Source organism: Raphanus sativus, chromosome 2 (genome assembly GCF_000801105.2).
Source record: "Raphanus sativus cultivar WK10039 chromosome 2, ASM80110v3, whole genome shotgun sequence".
Lineage (NCBI taxonomy): Eukaryota > Viridiplantae > Streptophyta > Magnoliopsida > Brassicales > Brassicaceae > Raphanus > Raphanus sativus.
In genome coordinates this window covers 34,809,180-34,829,292 of record NC_079512.1, presented here as the reverse complement: position 1 = coordinate 34,829,292, position 20,113 = coordinate 34,809,180, and the positions used below count along the sequence as shown (strand labels likewise).

Here is a 20,113-nt window from a genome sequence, read left to right as displayed (position 1 = left end):
AATTTTTCGATTAATTTTACTCTAGATTGAAAAACAAAAGTTGATCAAGTAATAAAAAATTTAGAAAGTTCAGAATATAAAACTGTTTTTTTTTCTTGGGGAAAGTAATCTATTTTCTCCATGAAATATATGTATACCAACAAATCCACACAATGAATCTTATTTTGAAGTTTAAAACTTATTTCTTCAGAATCAAAAATATATCGAACTGAATCGCGAAGAAATTTGTTTGTATATTCACGAACCAAAACCTAAAATCAGGCTAAGAACCAAATGTGATGCAAGTTGTAATTTTATTTATAGTGTACAAACAAATTTCGATTGGTCTATCGTCCTAAAAATATGATAAAAATGAAGTCAGAGAATAACAGCCCAACAAAAGGTGATTTGTTTTTTAGTTAATGGCGAGAGAATAGTAGTAGAAGAGACAATGAGAAAGCAATAGCATACAAAATGTTGTCACGTAGATGACGACGACGTGATTAAATTAATTTATATCTGCACACTAGTTTTTTTCCTTCTCCATTTTCCTCTACAATAAAACTATTTAAGACCCAAGAACAAAAGTTTCTCTGAAGTCTGAAGTCAAAGATCAGATTCTTCTTCTTCTTCTTCCTACGATGTATCAAATATTCTTCATCTTCTTCGTTACAATCTTCCACAGTTACTACTATGCATCTGCTCAGCCTCCTGCTCCTCCGTTCAGAAACGGCGACCTCGTCACAAACTTCGAGCCGAGTTTAGCCGTCGTCACGGGCGTTCTCGCCATCATGTTCACGCTCACTTTCGTCCTCCTCGTCTACGCTAAGTGCTGCCACATCGATCTCCGGTCAGGTACCGGCGACGGAAGACGGCAAGATCGCCGGATCCTACAAGGAATATTCTTTAACCGGTCTACAAACTCCTCGGACCGATTCTCCGGTTTGGACAAAGCAGAGATCGAGTCACTTCCTCTGTTTAGATTCTCTGCTTTGAAAGGATCAAAACAAGGGCTTGAGTGTTCCGTCTGTCTATCTAAATTCGAAAGCGTTGAGATTCTTAGATTGCTGCCTAAATGTCGTCACGCTTTCCACGTGGGGTGCATCGATACGTGGCTTGAGCAGCACGCGACGTGTCCTCTCTGCAGAGCAAGAGTCTCAGTGGAAGATGAGTCCTCTGTCTCTGTTTATGGTAACAGCTTCCGGTTCTTGAATCAGTCTGAGGCACGAGAAGACTCGAGCTTGGAGCTTTACATCGAGAGAGAAGAAGAAGAAGAGAGGAGACAGAGAGAGGAAGTTGGTGGGTCGTCGAGGTTCAGCATCGGAGGGAGTTTCAGGAAGATTCTGAAATTAGGTCATAAAGAAAAACCGTTACTTGATCAGCACGGAGAAGATAAAGACGAGAAGAAGATTATGCATAAGTTCAATCATAGGATCCTTGTGTCTGATGTTGTGTTCAAGAATCGTTGGAGCAACGTGAGTTCGTCTGATTTGATGTTTTTGAATTCTGAGATGGTTAGTTCGATTTCCAGTGAGAGATTCTCGTCGACGGATAATGTGAAGAGAGGTGATGAAGAGGATCAAAGAGGTAACTTGCAAGTCAAGGAAGAGAAGAGAATGTCTGAGAACAAGTTGTCGGGAAACAGAGACTTTGGTTCGAAATCAAGAAGCGTTATGATCGAACCAGGAAGAAGATCGGTTTCTGACATCACTGCGGTTCCTAGGCTAAGTATTACGGTCCATGGGGAATGTAGCGGTTCAAACGCAGCGACTGCGTCTGCGTTAGTAAACGGAGGAAACGAGACGGAGGAGAGAAGACGGCGTTTGTGGCTGCCCATCGCTAGAAAAACCGCTCAATGGTTTGCTAATAGAGAAAAAAGAAATCAAATTAACACAACACGCCAACACTTTGATGTTTAGTTTCTTTGCAATTTTTTTATATATTTTTTTACAAATATTTAGGTTTGATTTATGTTCTTTACAAGACAAAGACTAAACTTGTTAGCTAGATCAAAAGAAGATTATTTGTGTAAATAATATGGATTTATACATAAACAAAGTGCTGAATCATAACATATTAATAAGTTGAATTATTACTGGTTTATTGTTTGTAAATATAATAACTGTTTTCAAATAAATGGAACATGTCAGCTTACCTGGTTACAGAAGCAATCAAGCAACCACGCTATTATCATGACTGCATTATTGATTCTTTTGTCAACGACTGCATCGTATCAATATAAATATATATACATATGTAATATTTGCTTAAACGTCTATTTATGTGGTTTTTCCAAATACAAAGTATTAGTTAGACCAAATTGGTTTCGTCTTGTCTTCTTTTGTTTAGACTAACATTACTAACTCAAGTGTTTGATTACAAAATACATAATAGTAGGTCAACTAAACTGCTAATAATGTAATCTTAGCTTAGCTTCATACGAACACTACATTTGCAAATGTAATGATCAATAGATATCTCAATTTGATTAAATAGAATGTTAGAAACAATGAATCTAGGTTATAAATAAGCAAAATATTAGTTTGTCACTTTCTCAACAGTCCCAATAATATGAAACCTAATCCCCTTTTTTAGCATTTCCCTTTTAGAGTATTTTAAACTTTTTTCCAATTGCAAATTATTATATCATATCACCAATCAGTATATAATATATGATATTTATTTATCATGATTTGATGTAGGAATCCGACTCCTCGGATCTTGTCTTTTATGTGTATACATCAGCCACTAAACTTAAAATAGACGTATATTTTGTCATGCACATATGCACGTAAATATGCAGTGCTTATCCTTGTAAGAAAAAGGCAACAGCCTCAAAGGCAACAGCCTCAGCCCCCTACTTCTAAATCAAAATATAGGGCCCCTATTATATATTCAACTCACTAGTTCATTGTGAGAGTGTTTTCATACATAGAAATTTGACTGTTTATATACATTTCAATGCTATTTTAAAAACTTTGATTATAAATATACTACCAATATCTATCATTCAGTTATTTGTAAACATACACAAAAGATTATGAAACCCCATTTTAAATAGTAAACCCCTTTTTAACAAGAAAAAAAAAGCATTTGAATTTTTTTTTTTGTCTTAGGCCCTTTTAGACCTTCGCACGGCACTGTAAATATGCTATCTAAAAGTCTGTATAATTAAATGGAAAACCTTTTATTTTCACTAGAACATTATTATACTTTGTAACGAGGGACACGAGGATAGGACCTGGGATGCCTTGCCTTGAGTGCAGTACCATAGAGGAACCTTTTTAATATTGTATGATGTGATGTTTAATCTAAAATCTTATAAGATAATAGGATATACATAACTTATTTGCGTGTAAATGTGTAATAGATCTCATTTCTACATTTGGAGAATCATGAAAATATAGATGTTCCAACTGGTTCTGCGATGTGTTAAATATATATAGATATTACTTTCAAGAATATACTCACTAAGTTGGTTTTAACTTATAACTAGATTATGACCCGCGCTTTGGAAGCGCGGAATATTTTACGATGAAAATTTTCACTAATAACTTAACAAATATTTTGGTAATTTTTAAAGAGTTTATTTAAAATATTTTTGCATTTAAATCAGTGTTTCTGAATTCAACCCGATTGTGACTATACCGGTTAATCCGGAGATCTGACAATTCAATTTAGGTTTTTAAAATATTCATATTAACAAAAATCACTAAAATCCGAGACTAACCGATTGAACTGATGGATGATCAATATGTAATCTAATTTGATTTAAATTGTAATAGTTTCATAATTTGTAATCTTATAATCCAAATTTTAAAGTTCATTATTTTGCAATTTATGAAATTATGATGTTTCTACAAAATTTTAAAGAGAAAATGATAGATATAAAATATTAAGATTAATTATTGTATTGTTTGGAAACATTGATACTAGTATAAAAATATATTGTTTGGAAACATGGATAATAGTATAAAGAAATAAGTATATTGTTTGGAAACATGGATAGTAGTATAAAGAAAGGAACATTAGTGATTTAATGTAGGTTTAACTATAAAATATAAAGGTGTATTTAATTTAAAAACTTACAAAATAAATGTTAAGTCCAATATATAATGTTTCTGTTTTAATAAGATAGATGCAAGACAAAAATGTGGAGTTCATTAAACTATACGAAACCCATTTGTCCACAACTTTTAAGTAGTCCTTGATTATGACTGGCATAAATTCTCGTTTAATTGCTCTCTACGACAAAATAAATAATTCTTTTCAGATTTAAGAAAATTTCATCCACATAATGTAAACAATTCAAAGAACATAAATATAATAATAAATAGGTAAATGAAGCCAAACATTATTGTTATGTAGAAATGAAGTCATTGCATCATCATATCATGTGGTGGTTCAACTTTATGACGATTGTGAAGTAGGTCCTCGCTTACGCCCTGAGATATTGTTTCCGTTGAAGCTACAGATAACACCTACACCTATCTCTTGGATGATAGTGATTATGATGATGGGGATGATGATGCCAGTGATGATGGTTTTTCGTAAAGAGCGCAAACAAACCGAGCTGTCGGATACCGCAGAAACAAAGGCCGACACCAATACAAGACTTTGACCATTAGACTGGCTTCATGAGTGAGCTCACTAACATTTGTTCTTTTCCAGATTAAACTGATCATCAGTCTTGGCAAAATCATTAATTATGAAAATCATCAGAAAGCTGGCTAAATGATGGTGAAGTCCACCACCATCTTAACCCGTAATGCTAGGTCACGTGTCCCCTGTGCCACAAGCAACCTCTCGACTCAAAAAGCGTTTCAAGGACATCTCTCTGCTAAAGGCTTGGCTCTTATTTTTTTCTGCAAACACATGTTAATCAAGCAGCAAAACCAAGTTAACGCCACAACTCAGGTGATGCTGAAGTGAATGGCATTTGCATCTGCAATGGTCAAGAAGGACACTCATCGTGAAGTGAAGAATCAGTATCAAGTTTTTGATAATTTAATGGTATATAGCTCAAGGCACATTGAATAAATCTTAATGACAACTCACGATGCTAACAGGTAAAGCTTTTTGTCAGAGAAGAACCATAAACAACTCTAAAGCAACCAAGAGATGTTAACACAAGAGGGGTGGAGAGTATGTACCTTATTGTGGAGGGAGTGATCAAAACCTGGACTCCTATTGTTATTCATCTGCTGGGTTGGACCAATAGCCGATCTAAACACGCTCAGAGGCCTCAGCTTCATGTGAGATATTAGTTCCTCCTGCAAAACAGAGAGACAACAGTGATATTGGAATCATTATTATTAACCAGTGAGTGACACAATCAAAATTGTTAATTAGGGCTAACCTCGATGATTGCTTGTGTCCCAGGAATTGCCTGCAGTAATACAAGTAAAGCTTATCACTAAGGAATCTTCTTTATGGACGAGACAAAAGATGCATACATACAAGTATACCTGAGACCGATTTCTAGCTTTCTGTGCTTGCTGATACTTAATTATAGTCCAGTCAAATATATAGTCGAAATCATATCCTGAAAACATAGAAACACTTTTTAACTGAGAAATGTATGTAACTGACACTGGCTAACCTTAACAGCTGAGGGAACTATAAAGATGGTATAGAAATGCCTTTTGTTCTCTAAATACCTTCCCGTGAGAATAAACCACGAAAAAGCCGCTTCAAGAACCTGTAATCAGGGCGCTGATCAAATGTCAGTGTGTGGCAATAATGAAAATATGAAGCAAACTCCACAGGGTGATCTTTGCATTAGAACCTGCAAAGGGATAGGAGTATGAATATCCAATGGAACGAGGATTAACAATAATGTCGTACAGTAGAGAGAAGGAGACCTCAATAGGAGTCGATATCTTCTTCTCACAGATTCATGAAAGCTCCGATTAAAACCGTATCTGGTGGGATCAGTAGATACTTTGTTTGAACAGACGTGGACAGTTATATATGTATGTATTTAAGCTCAATTTTTTAATTTATTAAAAAGGTAATATACATTTTATAATACTATTTAAAATCCAAATGATTTAAGCTTACAAATATTTTTATATAATTTATAATTGTTTGTGAACTATATATATATATCTATATGTAAATCCTCAATTTAAGATATTAATTTACGAAATGAGTTTAAAATATCTATATGTAATTATATGTTGATCATAAATAAAACTTTATTTGACAATACAATATATGTCTTTCTCGTTGGATCATTTATAAAAATGGATAATGTTGTTAGATTTTGATTCTTATTATCAGGATTTTCATCTTAATATTGGAGTTTTAAGTAGAAGGAACAAACTTATCATTGTTTATCATACGAATGAAAAATTATAATGAATGAACACACAAAAGGAATTCCACACAAAGAAAAACATATTACGATTGAAATTCAGAAAAAGGGAAAGTATAATATATATTAAAAAAAACTTTGATTAGAATTGTCTCTTGGAGCATTCCGGAGGCATGACACCTTTAAACCTGTTTGTGTCCTTGCAGTAATCATAGATCATGAAACCAGATCGTATCTTTTGCATCCTGTCTATTTGCGTTCGAGTTAGCTGGCTAAACGACGGTGAAGTCCACCAATTAGACTTTATGGTTGGATCTGCGCATTGCTTGATGCTAACCGGTCCCTGCCACACGCAGGTTCTTGCCTTGTACCTACGACCCTCGGCGACAAACGGTGCTTGTGTCCAGTTTGTCTTCACTCGACCTCCTTGTGTCGCCCAGTCGTCTGCGCTCCATAGACTCGCAAACACTTTCATACCTTGCTTGTTTGGGTATGCAATTCCTTCCTTCTCGTAGTTCCTAAAAACTCTTATTGGAGTTCCATCCACGAACCACCTATATAACATATAAGCATATTGTAAATTAAATATGAAAACGATGATTTAACTGATACGTGATGAATCTCCAGTCTACATAACTCCTATAACTTTTTTATTTGTGGTAACTGATATATGATGTCTGACATGTATATGTTGTGTAGAACTACTAATACATAACTTCATTTACATTTAGTTATTTATGTAAGACTATTAAGAAAACATGCGATCGTTTGGATCCTCAGAAGTTCTTTTGGCGTTTAAAGCTCATAAAGTTTATGACCATATTTTTTTTTTCTCAAAAAAATGTGTACATGTTTACATGCATCAGGAAAGCAAGTGTCTGTTTATACTTTTCTAAACTTGGTAATTATGCTTTTCATGTAGTATTTTACTGATAAAATATAAGTTATAATTAGCTTTTTTTGAGTGTTTTAAAACTTTTAAGACACGACCCCAAGTCCTATTACTTACACAACTTCAGATGGGTTCCAATGAATGGTATAGTTGTGGAAACCATTGGTCGGGTTAAACCATGGTTTGAATTGTTGCTCGCGATCTCCTTTTCCTTTAGCAAATATGTTGGTGTGGATCGTGTACGGCTCGCCAGTGGCATTCCCTAGGAACTCAAAGTCTATCTCGTCGTGTGCAGTTCCCGTGGACGACATCTAATATATAAAAGAAAAGAATTATCTATCATCACTCCATAAAAATAACATTAACCAACTTTCTCGAATAATATAGTAATATTTCATCGATGTTAAGATGTAAATTTACGTAATAAGCTGCAACGGTTCCAGCAGAGTTCCCTGGCACAAGTTTGATAAGCATTTCTACTGTTCCGAACAAGTGAGCCACCTTTGAGCGAATAGCAGATCCTGAACAAGAAAAACAAAATTATATATATAGTTTTCACGCATTTGTGTATCAAACGTTCTCATAATATATGAATGCTACTGTATAACAATATACCTGCGGATTTGTCGAGGACAAGTCGAAGGTTGCCATTAGTCGTACCAATATGATGCTTACCCCATGTAACAATAAAATTCTTGTCGAAGTTTGCCTCCACAACGGTGCGATCTAGAATCGCTAACGCGGTCACCAGAACGATTATGAGCGTTTGCACTGGGAGCCCGGCCATTTTACGAATTTGAGTGTTGTTTGAAACGTTTTGAATCGGTACTCAATTTGATCATTTGGTAGGAAGGCTTTACCTATATATAACTTCTAAAGTTTTTGAGTTTCTGACGTTGTCCAAAAAGTATCTTAATTTCGACGTGCAGCGAATGAACTATGTATACATTAATTGAACGAGATGATAATTAAAAAAAAAATCTTGTATGTAAGGAATGGCCCATGCTAAAAGGGTATTATGTTTGGGTATAAATTCGGGTTTGGTTCGGGTATATTCAAGTTTCGGGTTTTCAGAATCAAGAATTTTAATCCTATTTGGGTATTTCTAAATTTTTGTTCGGGTTCAGCTCGGATTTTTGCGGGTTCAGTTCGAGTTTGGATAACCCATTTAAATTATTTAATTTTTTAAAAGTTTTTTATATACTTTAATTTTTTCAAAATTTATAAACAAAATAATATATTACATATAAATTTGAATAATATATGTTAAAATATCTAAATTTAACATATAATTTGGTTTGGTTTGAATATTTGGATAGATAATCAATAGATATTTCAAGTATTTTTAGTGTTGAATATATTTTATTTATTTTAAACATTTACTTTTTACTATCTGTTATATTTTCAAGTATTTTAGCACAACTTAAAGTATCTAATATACTTTGTATCTTTTTAATATACACTAAATCTAAATATAATTAATATATTTAGGTATATAAATCTATTTCGGATATATTTGGGTACCCCCAAATACTTCGGTTTAGGTCAAATTCGGTTTTAATTTTCTAGTACCAAAATTTTGAATTCATTCGGATATTTAAATAATTTCGATTCGAGTTTGGTATTACTTTTTCAGATCGGATTTGGTTCTTCGCATTCGGAATTTTTGCCGAGCTCTCAAAGATACATTGAACTAGTTTTATTCTTAATTTTTAATGACCACTATGTGGATTTTGATACATTTAAAATTGATAACAAAAATAGAATAACATGGACAGTGTTAGCTCACGCGGTTGTGACCGAAGCCTAGGAATAAACGTGCGTAAGACTACACTACTTGGGTCGATGACCTTGTCATCAGCTTCTCACTTCTCTTATTCCAGTCTCCATACTTTTTTTGTCTTATTCCTGATCACAATTTTACAAAAATAAAATTGTAGCCATATCAATATAGCATGTTATTGTTTTAGGTAAAATACGATTTCGTTTGCACTGTAACTACTATAATTTTAATAACTGGGTTTGATCAAAACTCGACAAGTTTAGTACCGTTGACATTGCAATTTAGATCATGGTTTTGTTTATGTCGTTGGTTCTGTTTACTTCCTTCGACTTTGTGACCCGTCCGTCCATAGACCTTTTGGACATGCTAAGCATTGCCGATTGGTCCAGCTGGTCAGACTGGACTAAGCGGGCTGGGGTCCATTGAGTTGGCCAATGGCCATACATCTTACAATATTGTTCTTTTTGAACATAGCAGAGACTGGACACTAAAATATGTCTTCTCGTTTCAAAAGCAAAATTTAAGCACTAAAATAGGTGAGCTTTAAAATTGTAAGCAACGATTCTTCATTCTGATTAGTCAAATTTATAAAGGACCAAATATTTAAGACATAACTAGAACGTGTTTGAAGTTTTTTTTTTGTGATAAAAATAATCAAATCTAGCTAGTGATCGATCAAGGAAAACTTTGGGTGGGGGTTGGCTGGCTAATATTAGAATATTCTTATATAGTATATTCACTATAAATCTCGATCAATGGTAAATAGACAAATATTGTACGAGAAAATTTTGATAATGAGTAAAAGAGAATGTTGCTCGCGTTTTGTTCAGAAATCATGATTGTATAATCAAAACTTTTAGTTTCATTTTTCATTTCTTGTCATTATTATTTCAGTGCCACCAGTCCCTATCATTCCAAATAATTTTATCGCTTCTATTTTTTTTACCACAAAAAGTGAAAAACCGAAAAGCCAATCAATTACATAACAATTAATTTTAATCATAATCAGAAAAGAAAGCAGTCAACACCATTTTTATGACGTTGTACCATTGTTGGCTCTTCTTACAACATCTAATCATATAAAATATGACTAACATTTAAATTTATCTTTAACTTACTTTTATTAAGATTTTGCTTTCTTAATTAGGATATGTAAGTATGCTTACCATCCTCTTCTCTTACGTAATTTGATATATGTGCTGATTACACAAGAAAAATAGGTATATAGTTTTTATTCCTGTAGTATACGAACACCTAAATACAATTTACTTAAGTAGCAGTTTTCATCCGGCAGATCAATCATACGTACCATGCTCATGATCTTCTGTCTTCTTATTAAAAAATACATCTACTGCATTTGCATGGCTTGGCAATATGCAGAGATGGCTTGACTGCGTTGATTTGCATATGAAAATTATGCAGATTTACAAACATCTTAGAAAATGCGACATCCTGATATCAAAATCCGGTACCCAAAAATCAAATGATGACCTAAGTTACATATTATTTCTTTCTAATTTTTTTTTTTAGTGTATAACAAATTATCCATGGCCTCGTTTAAAATAACGTGAGTTCATACATTACTCAAAGTCACAATCTCAACTCCAAATCTGGCTCAGTTGCGTCACTCGTTTCGAAGTTCTGGTTACCCGATCCCAATTTATTTCTCTGATCCTGTATCATTACGGAAAATCAGTCAGAGATCCATATATTATTAAGCCACAATTTTGAGACAATGAACACAGATGATCATATCAAATTAAATTCCATTAAATATCTTGACACAATATATATAATATACTAACCTCATGTAAAAAGTGTCTGGTTATGTTAGGTTCAACAAAATGTTGGCTCTCCAAGATGCCGTAGCTCGGGTTCCAACTGTACATGTGTTGTAAAAGTCATTAGCATTTATTTATATACACATACATCTATTACTATATTTGTATTAAAAAAACATAACATATAAATAAATATTATACATGTATTTATGAGCTAGTTATAACAATGTGTACATACCATGTTGCTGTGTGAGGCTGAGCATCTCTGTATCTTATGGGTATTCTTGCGTATTGATCATTACTTGCATTCATCTGCAAGATCGCAAATAGAATAATGAAAAAAAACCTTTAATAACACTTTATTACATATTATTATACCTTGAGTTAAGTTAAAAGATTTTATTTTATTTGTTTTCAATAAATGTCTACAGTTAATAAAAAGAATTAGAATTCGGTATGAAATTTGTTGAGATTCATTTTATTTTGATAGTTAGAAAACATGATAATCATAATTAAAGATTTTACGTATTAAGATCAGATGTTTAATTTGGAAACAAACAAAAAAAGACCAGATGTTTGAAAAGAAAATAATTTCGAATTCAATTAAGATCCTGAGTGAAATTTCTTATAATCTAAAAATATGCATTTAAGAACAACCAAGTCATGTGTATCATTACTTTGTGAAATCAAATTAATGATACTACTTAGTACAGTATATACATGCAAATTTACCATCATGTTTGGATGAAGGCCATAATGAGTTGATGATGGTATAGATGAATATTCTGCTTGAATCCCCACATCCTCCTGAATTAGTCAATAAGATGAAACAGACGAATGAAAAAAAGTATCTAAAACTATATAATTCATTTCGATTTAATTTTTTTTAGAAAATTGTAACTGAAAAAATATGTAAGCTTTTTCCGATGAGTAATCACGATGTTATGCTATAGATGCAAATATGCTTCTTTCTAAACCTTTTTCTGTGCAATCTAAACATTTTCTTCAAAATATTTTAAGCACACACACACATATAGAATAAAATACGCTATTCATCATGGTCATTACCAAAGTTAATTTAGATTTCTTTTAAAGTTAGATTAATGAATATATATTATATAGGAGCTCTGACCTGATGATTATAACTTGAGGGATGATAAGAACGATAAGTATTGAAACTGTTGCAATTTAATTCGCTGTGTAATCTTATCTTCTCTAACTGCGCCACCCCGAGACCTCTTTGTGGCTGCTTAGGCTTGTCAGAACCATTCTTGTTCTTCCCTCTCTTTGCCGGAGAAGATGTTGGTGAGGAGGACGAAGATCCACCCATTTTTGGTCTCCCAAAGAAACTGCTACCCATTTCTTGGTTTATACACGGGAGCAAATAATAATCAATACCTAGAAAAAGAAACTTTGGTAGAGAGAGAGGCCCAACAATATTTGTATGTGTGTGGGGTTGGTTTGGTTTAGCTTTTGAGCTGAGGAATCGAAGAGATGTCTAATAGGATCTCTTCTTTATACGATTTTATTTTACTTTTGGAAACAAAAATAATCTTTTTATGTTTGTTTTAAAGATCAGTAACTTCTGCATCGCTGGATGAGATTGTGTCCAGATTTCTTTAGATACGTCCCATACACATACATACATTACATAGATTTTATGCCCTTATATGATTTCACAATTAATTCTGACAAATATATATCATTTAATATATTACAATGATTGTGCAATATTTTAATCATGATTTATCATATATTTTCCTATTTTCATGGTTTTTGGATGACTTCCAAAACAAAAGACTACAAACTTAAAATATAAATAAAATATATATTAGATCTTAATTATTACAATATCATTCACATACTGGACCACATAATTACATAAATGAATATTGAACGGGTTATTTCAGTATTTTCATGTACGCTATATGGTCCATCTAAGAACTTTTTAATGCATTTGTTATAACTATTTTGTAAGTCTAGTTAATTCGGGGTTTTAATAAAAATCACATAGAATAGGTTTATATATATACATTACCAGTATTATTTAATAGTATAACTCAAGCTTAATGTTCTTTTTTAAACTAATCATATAATGCTAAAATTTTATTTAATTAAAGTAAAAATATTTCATTTTTAGTAGTGTTTTTTACCTATTCCTATGATATACATCGATAATAATTTGTAAAAGATATAAATTGATAAAACTTTGATCGGTATCTTAAATGATTCAATTTTGAAATCTTCTCCGATCACATTAGAGATGCACACTTTTAGTTAAAACCAACAATTACCTGGCAAATCGATCTAAAAGCTAAAGATAGATATAACACCAATCTTATTGTGCATTTTAGATATTCATATAAATATTAATCGAAAAACATCTATAATTAAATATACACCAATTTAAACATTTCTGCATAAGAAAATGTTTCTGATTACAGTACTACGTACAATCCAAAACTAAACTCGCAATAATTCCATCACAGAGTATGAAACTGAACCAGAAACAGATTTAGTTAGACACCCATATCTTAAGGTTTGATCAATTGTGTTCCGAACCGACCAATCACGGATAATGGACTTCTTATACACCCGTTTGCTTGGTCCGTGGTTCTCAATTTGTGCAACAGGCAGTGCTTGAAATTCATATTTAATGATCTTATAATTATCACATGATTTTTACCGTATTTTGGTTTCATTCGCACGATATTGCAAATCACTTTCCAATAGATTATCTATCCTTCTACTAATTCAACCTAATCACGTTATCTCTAAAATTTTAAATGGATGTGTATCCGAAATAGTAAATGAATTTGAATGACATAGATATCCAAATTATTTTTCTAATAATTTCTACATATACCAAAAATTGGGATGTTACAAATTATGTGATATTTTGTTTATTTTTGTCATTTGACATCATAACTTTATCAAAGTAAATTGCTTTATCATCATTTTTGGTGTTACATATATACTCATTAATCTTTTTGTATTTATAAATAATTGTGCTGTCTGTTAAAAATAGCTTTGAGATTTTTGGTTTATTTTAACGGGATGCAATGTAGATAAAACACCTCTTTAAGGGACTTACTAGTTACTTAAAAGCTGAAAAAGGAAAGCAATCGAACTATATAATATAAGTATATAACGTAAAACGACTTAGGGTGTGATTGTTTATGACTTTGAAAAGTTTGAATGTTTCAAAAATTTAGCTGTTAAAATTTTGGCTGTTAAATAATAATTGTAAGCTTTAAAAATATAAAAGCCATAAATTATTGCTTTAGGAAAAGCAACTCACATTAAGTATAGAAACAGTTATTATAGCATTCAGAATTTTAAGAGAGACTTTCAAAGCTTTGGATATGCAAAAGTTTGGTTGGGTAAAAATAGTCTTTAAAACTTTAGCATTAAGTCAAGGCTTATAAAGTCAAACCCCAATCAGTGTCTTAGAACATGATTAACCCCGGTCTCTTAGTTGAGATTCTTAATTCATCATATTTTTTACATTTTTCGGTTAATAGACATTTCTTATATCTCTTATTTAAGAGACAATTAATTTTTCTTAATTAAAATCTATAAAAAAAGTAAGAACAATGTTTTATCCTAAGCTAAGAACCCAGTTAAGAGACCATGGTTAATCATGGTCTTAGATATAATAAATTGTTTATTATAGTTTGATCAAAAGTTATATATATATTCATATTGCAGATTCAATAAATACTTTATACATTCGATGCCTTCCTTGCATTCAGAATAGCCTCACCAAAATTAAATGATTTTTTCACTCCTTTTTTATCTCTAAAAGATAAAAAGAAAAATTTCCCTAGTTTAAGTATGTTCTCGTAAGTCATTTGAGAAAATAATAATAATAATTGAAAGCTGAAATAGTATCAACCAACCAAAAGATATCACTAATAGTCTTAGTTTTTTAATTGAAAAACACGAATAGTCTTAGTTATATACATATTGTGACGAAAGTCTTTAATCTCTACCTTAACTAACCATTGTTTATAAGTAACTTATAAAAGCTTTCTTTAGCTTTGGCTGTGGCTGCTTTATACGCGAGGACGAGTTTTCGGCACTAGTACTATTAGACTAAGGATGCTCTATAAAACAATCGCACATCGATTATTATATTAGCTACAATTATCATACTATATTATCTGACAAAGAATACCAATTATGATTGGAATATATAAGTATGTCGTGAATCATGTGATCCCCCGAACATCTCTCCTAGCTTTAGTAACTCAATAAATAATTATTAAATAGCAAAGGTTCACATTTTTTTAAAGACAAGGAACGAACAGGTGTGTGCCACCTGGTAGGTCAGATGGTGACGAGTTAATATTCTTTCTTAGTAATGACGCCACTTATTTTAATTAATAAGTAAATTTTAGTTTTTGAGTTATACTATGTTTTTTTCTGAAGAAAGGCTTGAGTTATACTATGTTTAATACATCAATATATAGGTTTTGAGTGGTAATCATAATTATTGAGAGAAACCGTCCTCGGCCTCGATCTAGAGGCTGACAGAGAGCTCACGAGTTTACTACGCTTTAACTTGATCAATTTTGCTACTAGCAAAGCAAAAAACTCTGATGCAGCAAAAAACTCTGATGCACAAGATATACAAATTAATATCAAACCATATATATTAATGTCATCCGACGTCATTTTCACGGTGTGTTTCAAAAGTCAAATATACCTACGAGATTGGAGATGACACCCATCTCACCAGACAGTATGTTTTCCGGCCCAATTGAGATTCACATCTAGCTTCTCAAGCTTATCATTAGTGTTGGTACTCACCAACTATTTTCAAACCCGATCTTTAGGGCCCATTCTCATCGGTTCATATGCCGATATTAGTATATTCTTGGGAACATCAGTTTCAGGATTTCAAGTGAAGTTTGTCTACGGGTATCTTCGCCCTTAAACACTTATATCCTTTATTGTTGTACGTTTCATTTTCGTGTAGCCGTTGAATTCACTTCCGGTTGTAATGGTTGCATTTAGTTTAATACTCCCTCTGTTTTTAAATAATAGATATTTTGAAATTTTCACACTTTTTAATAAAACATATTAAAACTTACTTATTAGTGCATAGTTTTTTGTTATTTTATATTTCCTATATTTCTAAACCAATAAGATTTCAAGAAATGCAATTAATGTTTTTGAGATTCACAATTATTTATAATTAGTTGACAAAAACTACATTAAAAATATGAAAAATATATCTTTTTGAAACAAAAAAAATTTCTAGAACATCCATCTTTTAAAAACAGAGGGAGTATAAAAGTTTGTTGAACAAAAAAAAATTTAGATTGTGAAGCCATTACAATACTAGTAAAAACTAGTAGGTTATAATATTATATATCCTGATAGCATGATACAATATTTACATAGCATATTTGAACGAATGTAGACACCATAACTAGTTTATAATCAACGAAATAATATCTACCGTAGATTTCGTGCACATGCATTTTCCTGCTACATTATTACACTGTCCATATTCTTCTTTCTGTTTTTTTAGATGGTGTCATATTATTTTCTGAATACTTTTGTTTTTAATATAAAATAGGGATCCGAATCAAATCTTATTGATCCTCTTCCTACGTTGACAACCAATCAAACATAAAGTTCCATGTTGCTATATAATCCTATGATTATTTATTTATCTTCATCAATTTTCTTTTCATGGTCCTGTTCGTTTCTTCAGTCAACTGAGTCATTTGGATGAAACTGAGTCTTTTGTTCGTTTAGACACAAAATGTACGACTCATCCAAATGGCTCAGCTTAATGATTTTCGAAAATCTAGTTTAAATTTGAAGAACCAGTTGACTGATTCAAATTAGATCATTTGACTGAACCTGGTTCAGTTAAAATGTTGAAATGTCAATATTGCCCTTATTTAGATTCTAATATTACAGACTTAAACCAAGTCGTATCTCTCTCTTCTTCACTTTCGTCGAGAGACAGCCTCAGGATCTCTCTCTTTCTCGAACTCCATGAAAGCTCGAGCTCTCTCTCTCGCCGGAGCTCTCTCTCGCCGGATCTCTCTCTCGTCGGATCTCTCTTTCTCGCCGGATCTCTCTCTCTCGCGGGATCTCTCTCTCTCTCGTCGGATCTCACTCTCACCGCATCTCACTCTCTCTCGGGTATCTCTCGAAGTCTCTCTCTCTCTCTCTCTCTCTCTCGAGTTTTTCTTCTTTTAGATGTCTATAGATTCACTTGGTTGAGAGTTACGAGCTTGTTTGAGATGTTCATAGAGAAATTTCGAAATTTGATCTGCTTGTGTTCATTGAGAAATTGTTGTGTTCATAGAGTTTGTCAGTCTCTGAGTTGATGGGTTTGCTTTTGTTTATGTTATATTGCTTTCCATTTTGAATTTGTCATGGGTTTATGCTTTATATGGTGGTTACAGTGTGCATGGTGAAGAAGATGATTGTTATATGGTGTCTTATTTTGAACTGTGAGTTTTGTTGATGGATCACTTTTTGTCACTCTAGGATGATAGGTCTCATATGTAAAGCTTGTGCTCTGAATCATAAGTTGACATACGTCTCATATGCAAAGCTTCATGTCTTCTTAGCTTCCTGTCTCATATGCAAAGCTTGCTAGTTAGGCTCTGTTTTGTGCTGTGACTGTTTGTTTCTTAAGCTCAACTGTTTCTTATGTTATGACACATTAGGACGGGCTTATGTCGACTCCAGGTGATAAGATTCTCGTTCTTGCAGCAACAAACAGGCCGTTTTATCTTGATGAAGCCATCATTAGGAGGTTTGAGCGAAGGTAAGTGGACCTTGTATTACTTGAAATCCTGAGCTTGAGTTGTACTAACTCCAGCTTTTGTTGTGAGGGAGAATCATGGTTGGTCTCCCATCAGTTGAGAGCAGAGAGAAGATCTTGAGAACTTTACTGTCAAAAAGAGAAAACAGAGAATCTTGATTTCCATGAGCTAGCACAGATGACAGATAGCTATATAGTGGAAGTGATATCAAGGTTTGACACAGTTCCTATCTCCCTTTATCAACACCATAATCTGCTGTTTATGGACTGATTATAGTGAATGTTATTCAAACAGAACTTTTGCACAACAGCTGCATATAGACCTGTGAGGGAGCTGATAAAGCATGAGTGCTTGAAAGACCAGGAGAGGAAAAAGAGAGAGGAAGCCGAGAAGAGGAATATGAAGCAAAAGAAGAAGCATCTGAGGAGAGAGTGATAACGCTGAGAGCTTTGAGCATGGAAGACATGAGAGTAGCTAAAAACCAGGTAAGTCTAAGGCATTTAGTTCTGTTTGATGATCTCGTGCTTAAAATAAAGCTAACTGGTTTGCATTTTGCAGGTTTCTGCTAGTATTGCAGCAGAAGGAGCAGGAATGAATGAACTGAAGCAGTGGAACGATTTGTATGGAGAAGGAGGGTCCAGGAAGAAGGAACAGCTCTCTTACTTCCTTTAGTATCATTCAGTAATTGTCTTAAAGCTATGTTGCGTTTGTGTTGTTGTTGCAGGAAAAGTAACGTTGTATAAAGCTATGTTGTGTGGTTTATGTGTAATTGTGTTTATGGCATTTAAAGATGAGATATAGAGCAATCATTGATGAGATATTGGCATTTGAACTTCTTATTATTACTAGATACTTTCACCTACGGTGGAAGTTACTTGGATCACAAACCATCTTTTAAATTTCAGTTTTATAAAATTTGAGTTTCTACTTTGTGTTTCTACTTTGAACTGTCTAGAAGTTTATTCAAATTTGAGTTTCTACTTTGAGTTGTGTGGAAGTTTATTCAAATTTGAGTTTCCACTTTTAGTTTTATTAGAAGCTATAAATTTTAATGCAATTTAAAATAAATAATGAATATATGAATTTTTATAAATTTATATGGAGTAAATATATTTTAGAATGTATAACAAAATTTTGTATAGTTAAAATTGATATCAAATATATGATTAAACCAAAACAGGGGTATATATGTAATTTGGTTATTAAATTCATTTGGATGATTCATCTAAATGGAGAAACAAACATAAAATGCATTCAAATGGTTCATTCACATGATTCATTCAAATGGAGAAACAAACATGACCAAAAATTTGAATGGATCATTTAGATGGATCACACAAATGGAACATCTGAATGGAGATTAGAAATGGAGAAACAAACAGGGCCCATCTTGGTCAGATGTTTTAAGAAGTAAATTAGAGAATGACCCGCACTCCCGTGCGGGTGTTAACTTTTATTTTTTTATAAACTAATATTTTTCATGATTAGTGTTATATATTTTATATATGATCATATTATTAATTGTATAAGTATTTGAATATTTTTAGGTTCCTCCACATTAGAATGGAATCCAAATCAAATAAGCTAATATGACTATTTTTAGTTATTTGGTTATTTTAGAATATTTTTAGTTTGAATTCAAAAAAATCCGAACTGAATCAGTTAAAATGGTTACTTATCGTACAAATATTCAAAACATGTTTCATATACATCGAAACTGACTGTATTCGGATTGAGAAAGACCCAACTCGAAAACCACATAAAAGATTAAAATATCCAAATGAAACTTAATTTTAAAACCAAAAGATTATATATCCGAAAAATAACCCGTAGTTTAATAGGTATTTGAATGTCTATGCCTTAACTGATTATATAAACAAATTAAAAAAAAAAATTTTTTAACCATTATGAATTTTTGTCATAAATGGATCAATTCCTTGAACATTATTTGAAAATTGATTTATACATATATCATCATTACATTCATTCTCAAAAAAAAAATATTACACGGTTTTTAAAAAGTTTAAACGGTTTAAGATAATTATAACATGTAAAAATTTGTATATTAAGATGTATATTTTTGGTAAGATTTCTTAAATATAATAATAACTATTTTCTATATACGCATTTTATTTTTGCAAAATTTCATAAAATAGTAATGACTAAAAAGTTTATATCAAATGTATTTTCTATATATATATATATATATATATATATACATTTGGTAAGCTTTTAGAAATATGGTAATAGTTATAAGTTTTCTATATATATTAAAATAATATATATCACATAATTTATAAATAAATAATAATTACGAATATAATAGTTGTACATCAATTTGTAAATCATGTTTTTCTTAGTATATATATATTATCAAAATAAGTGAAGTTATAGTTATATTTTATTTATATAGGTTATTTATATTAATGTATATATTTGTTGTAATTAATTATATATATTTAAAATAATAAGTAATTAAATAAATTATAATATAAATAAAATATCTTTGTGAAATGGATCTAGCATGATTTTTGTGGTAGATAAAATTGTAATTATCTT

The 20,113-nt window shown here is 31.9% G+C and overlaps 3 protein-coding genes and 2 long non-coding RNA genes across 7 annotated transcripts; 2 read left to right on the top strand and 3 right to left on the bottom strand.

Moving 5' to 3' along the window:
• Positions 1-397: 397 nt before the first annotated feature.
• LOC108840081 (E3 ubiquitin-protein ligase ATL42) lies at positions 398-2,168 on the top strand. Its single transcript, XM_018612905.2, has one exon. It carries the CDS (start codon positions 621-623, stop codon positions 1,896-1,898), a length of 1,278 nt encoding a protein of 425 aa, XP_018468407.1. The 5' UTR covers positions 398-620; the 3' UTR covers positions 1,899-2,168.
• Positions 2,169-4,238: 2,070 nt separating this feature from the next.
• LOC130504929 (uncharacterized) lies at positions 4,239-5,768 on the bottom strand. 2 transcript variants are annotated; one of them, XR_008941495.1, is made up of 5 exons: positions 5,640-5,768; positions 5,448-5,524; positions 5,339-5,368; positions 5,133-5,252; positions 4,239-4,924 (listed from the first exon to the last, which is right to left on the bottom strand). It is a non-coding gene; the product is annotated as an uncharacterized LOC130504929 (long non-coding RNA). The 2 variants fall into 2 exon arrangements; XR_008941497.1 differs by having other exon boundaries at positions 4,239-4,844.
• Positions 5,769-6,326: 558 nt separating this feature from the next.
• Positions 6,327-8,030, bottom strand: LOC108841363 (probable xyloglucan endotransglucosylase/hydrolase protein 26). Its single transcript, XM_018614126.2, has 4 exons — positions 7,806-8,030; positions 7,611-7,711; positions 7,308-7,501; positions 6,327-6,852 (listed from the first exon to the last, which is right to left on the bottom strand). Exons 1-4 carry the CDS (start codon positions 7,975-7,977, stop codon positions 6,441-6,443), a joined length of 879 nt encoding a protein of 292 aa, XP_018469628.1. The 5' UTR covers positions 7,978-8,030; the 3' UTR covers positions 6,327-6,440.
• Positions 8,031-10,457: 2,427 nt separating this feature from the next.
• Positions 10,458-12,235, bottom strand: LOC108840924 (protein SPEAR3). Its single transcript, XM_018613723.2, has 5 exons — positions 11,887-12,235; positions 11,487-11,561; positions 10,993-11,066; positions 10,779-10,854; positions 10,458-10,647 (listed from the first exon to the last, which is right to left on the bottom strand). Exons 1-5 carry the CDS (start codon positions 12,112-12,114, stop codon positions 10,564-10,566), a joined length of 537 nt encoding a protein of 178 aa, XP_018469225.1. The 5' UTR covers positions 12,115-12,235; the 3' UTR covers positions 10,458-10,563.
• A 4,478-nt stretch (positions 12,236-16,713) lies between these two features.
• Positions 16,714-18,372, top strand: LOC108822987 (uncharacterized). Of its 2 annotated transcripts, none has more exons than XR_001944996.2 (4): positions 16,714-16,922; positions 17,456-17,766; positions 17,849-18,039; positions 18,113-18,372. It is a non-coding gene; the product is annotated as an uncharacterized LOC108822987 (long non-coding RNA). The 2 variants fall into 2 exon arrangements; XR_001944997.2 differs by having other exon boundaries at positions 16,714-16,934.
• The last annotated feature ends 1,741 nt before the right edge of the window (positions 18,373-20,113 follow it).

Excerpts from the sequence above, each read along its gene's own strand:
- LOC108841363 (XM_018614126.2), bottom strand. The coding sequence starts at position 7,977 with ATGGCCGGGCTCCCAGTGCAAACGCTCATAATCGTTCTGGTGACCGCG. Across the intron at positions 7,712-7,805 it reads TGTCCTCGACAAATCCGCAG|GATCTGCTATTCGCTCAAAG; the intron begins GTATATTGTTAT and ends TTTCTTGTTCAG. Across the intron at positions 7,502-7,610 it reads GAACCGTTGCAGCTTATTAC|ATGTCGTCCACGGGAACTGC; the intron begins GTAAATTTACAT and ends TTTATATATTAG.
- LOC108840081 (XM_018612905.2), top strand. The coding sequence starts at position 621 with ATGTATCAAATATTCTTCATCTTCTTCGTTACAATCTTCCACAGTTAC.
- LOC108840924 (XM_018613723.2), bottom strand. The coding sequence starts at position 12,114 with ATGGGTAGCAGTTTCTTTGGGAGACCAAAAATGGGTGGATCTTCGTCC. Across the intron at positions 11,562-11,886 it reads CCTCAAGTTATAATCATCAG|GAGGATGTGGGGATTCAAGC; the intron begins GTCAGAGCTCCT and ends TGACTAATTCAG. Across the intron at positions 11,067-11,486 it reads GCCTTCATCCAAACATGATG|ATGAATGCAAGTAATGATCA; the intron begins GTAAATTTGCAT and ends GCGATCTTGCAG.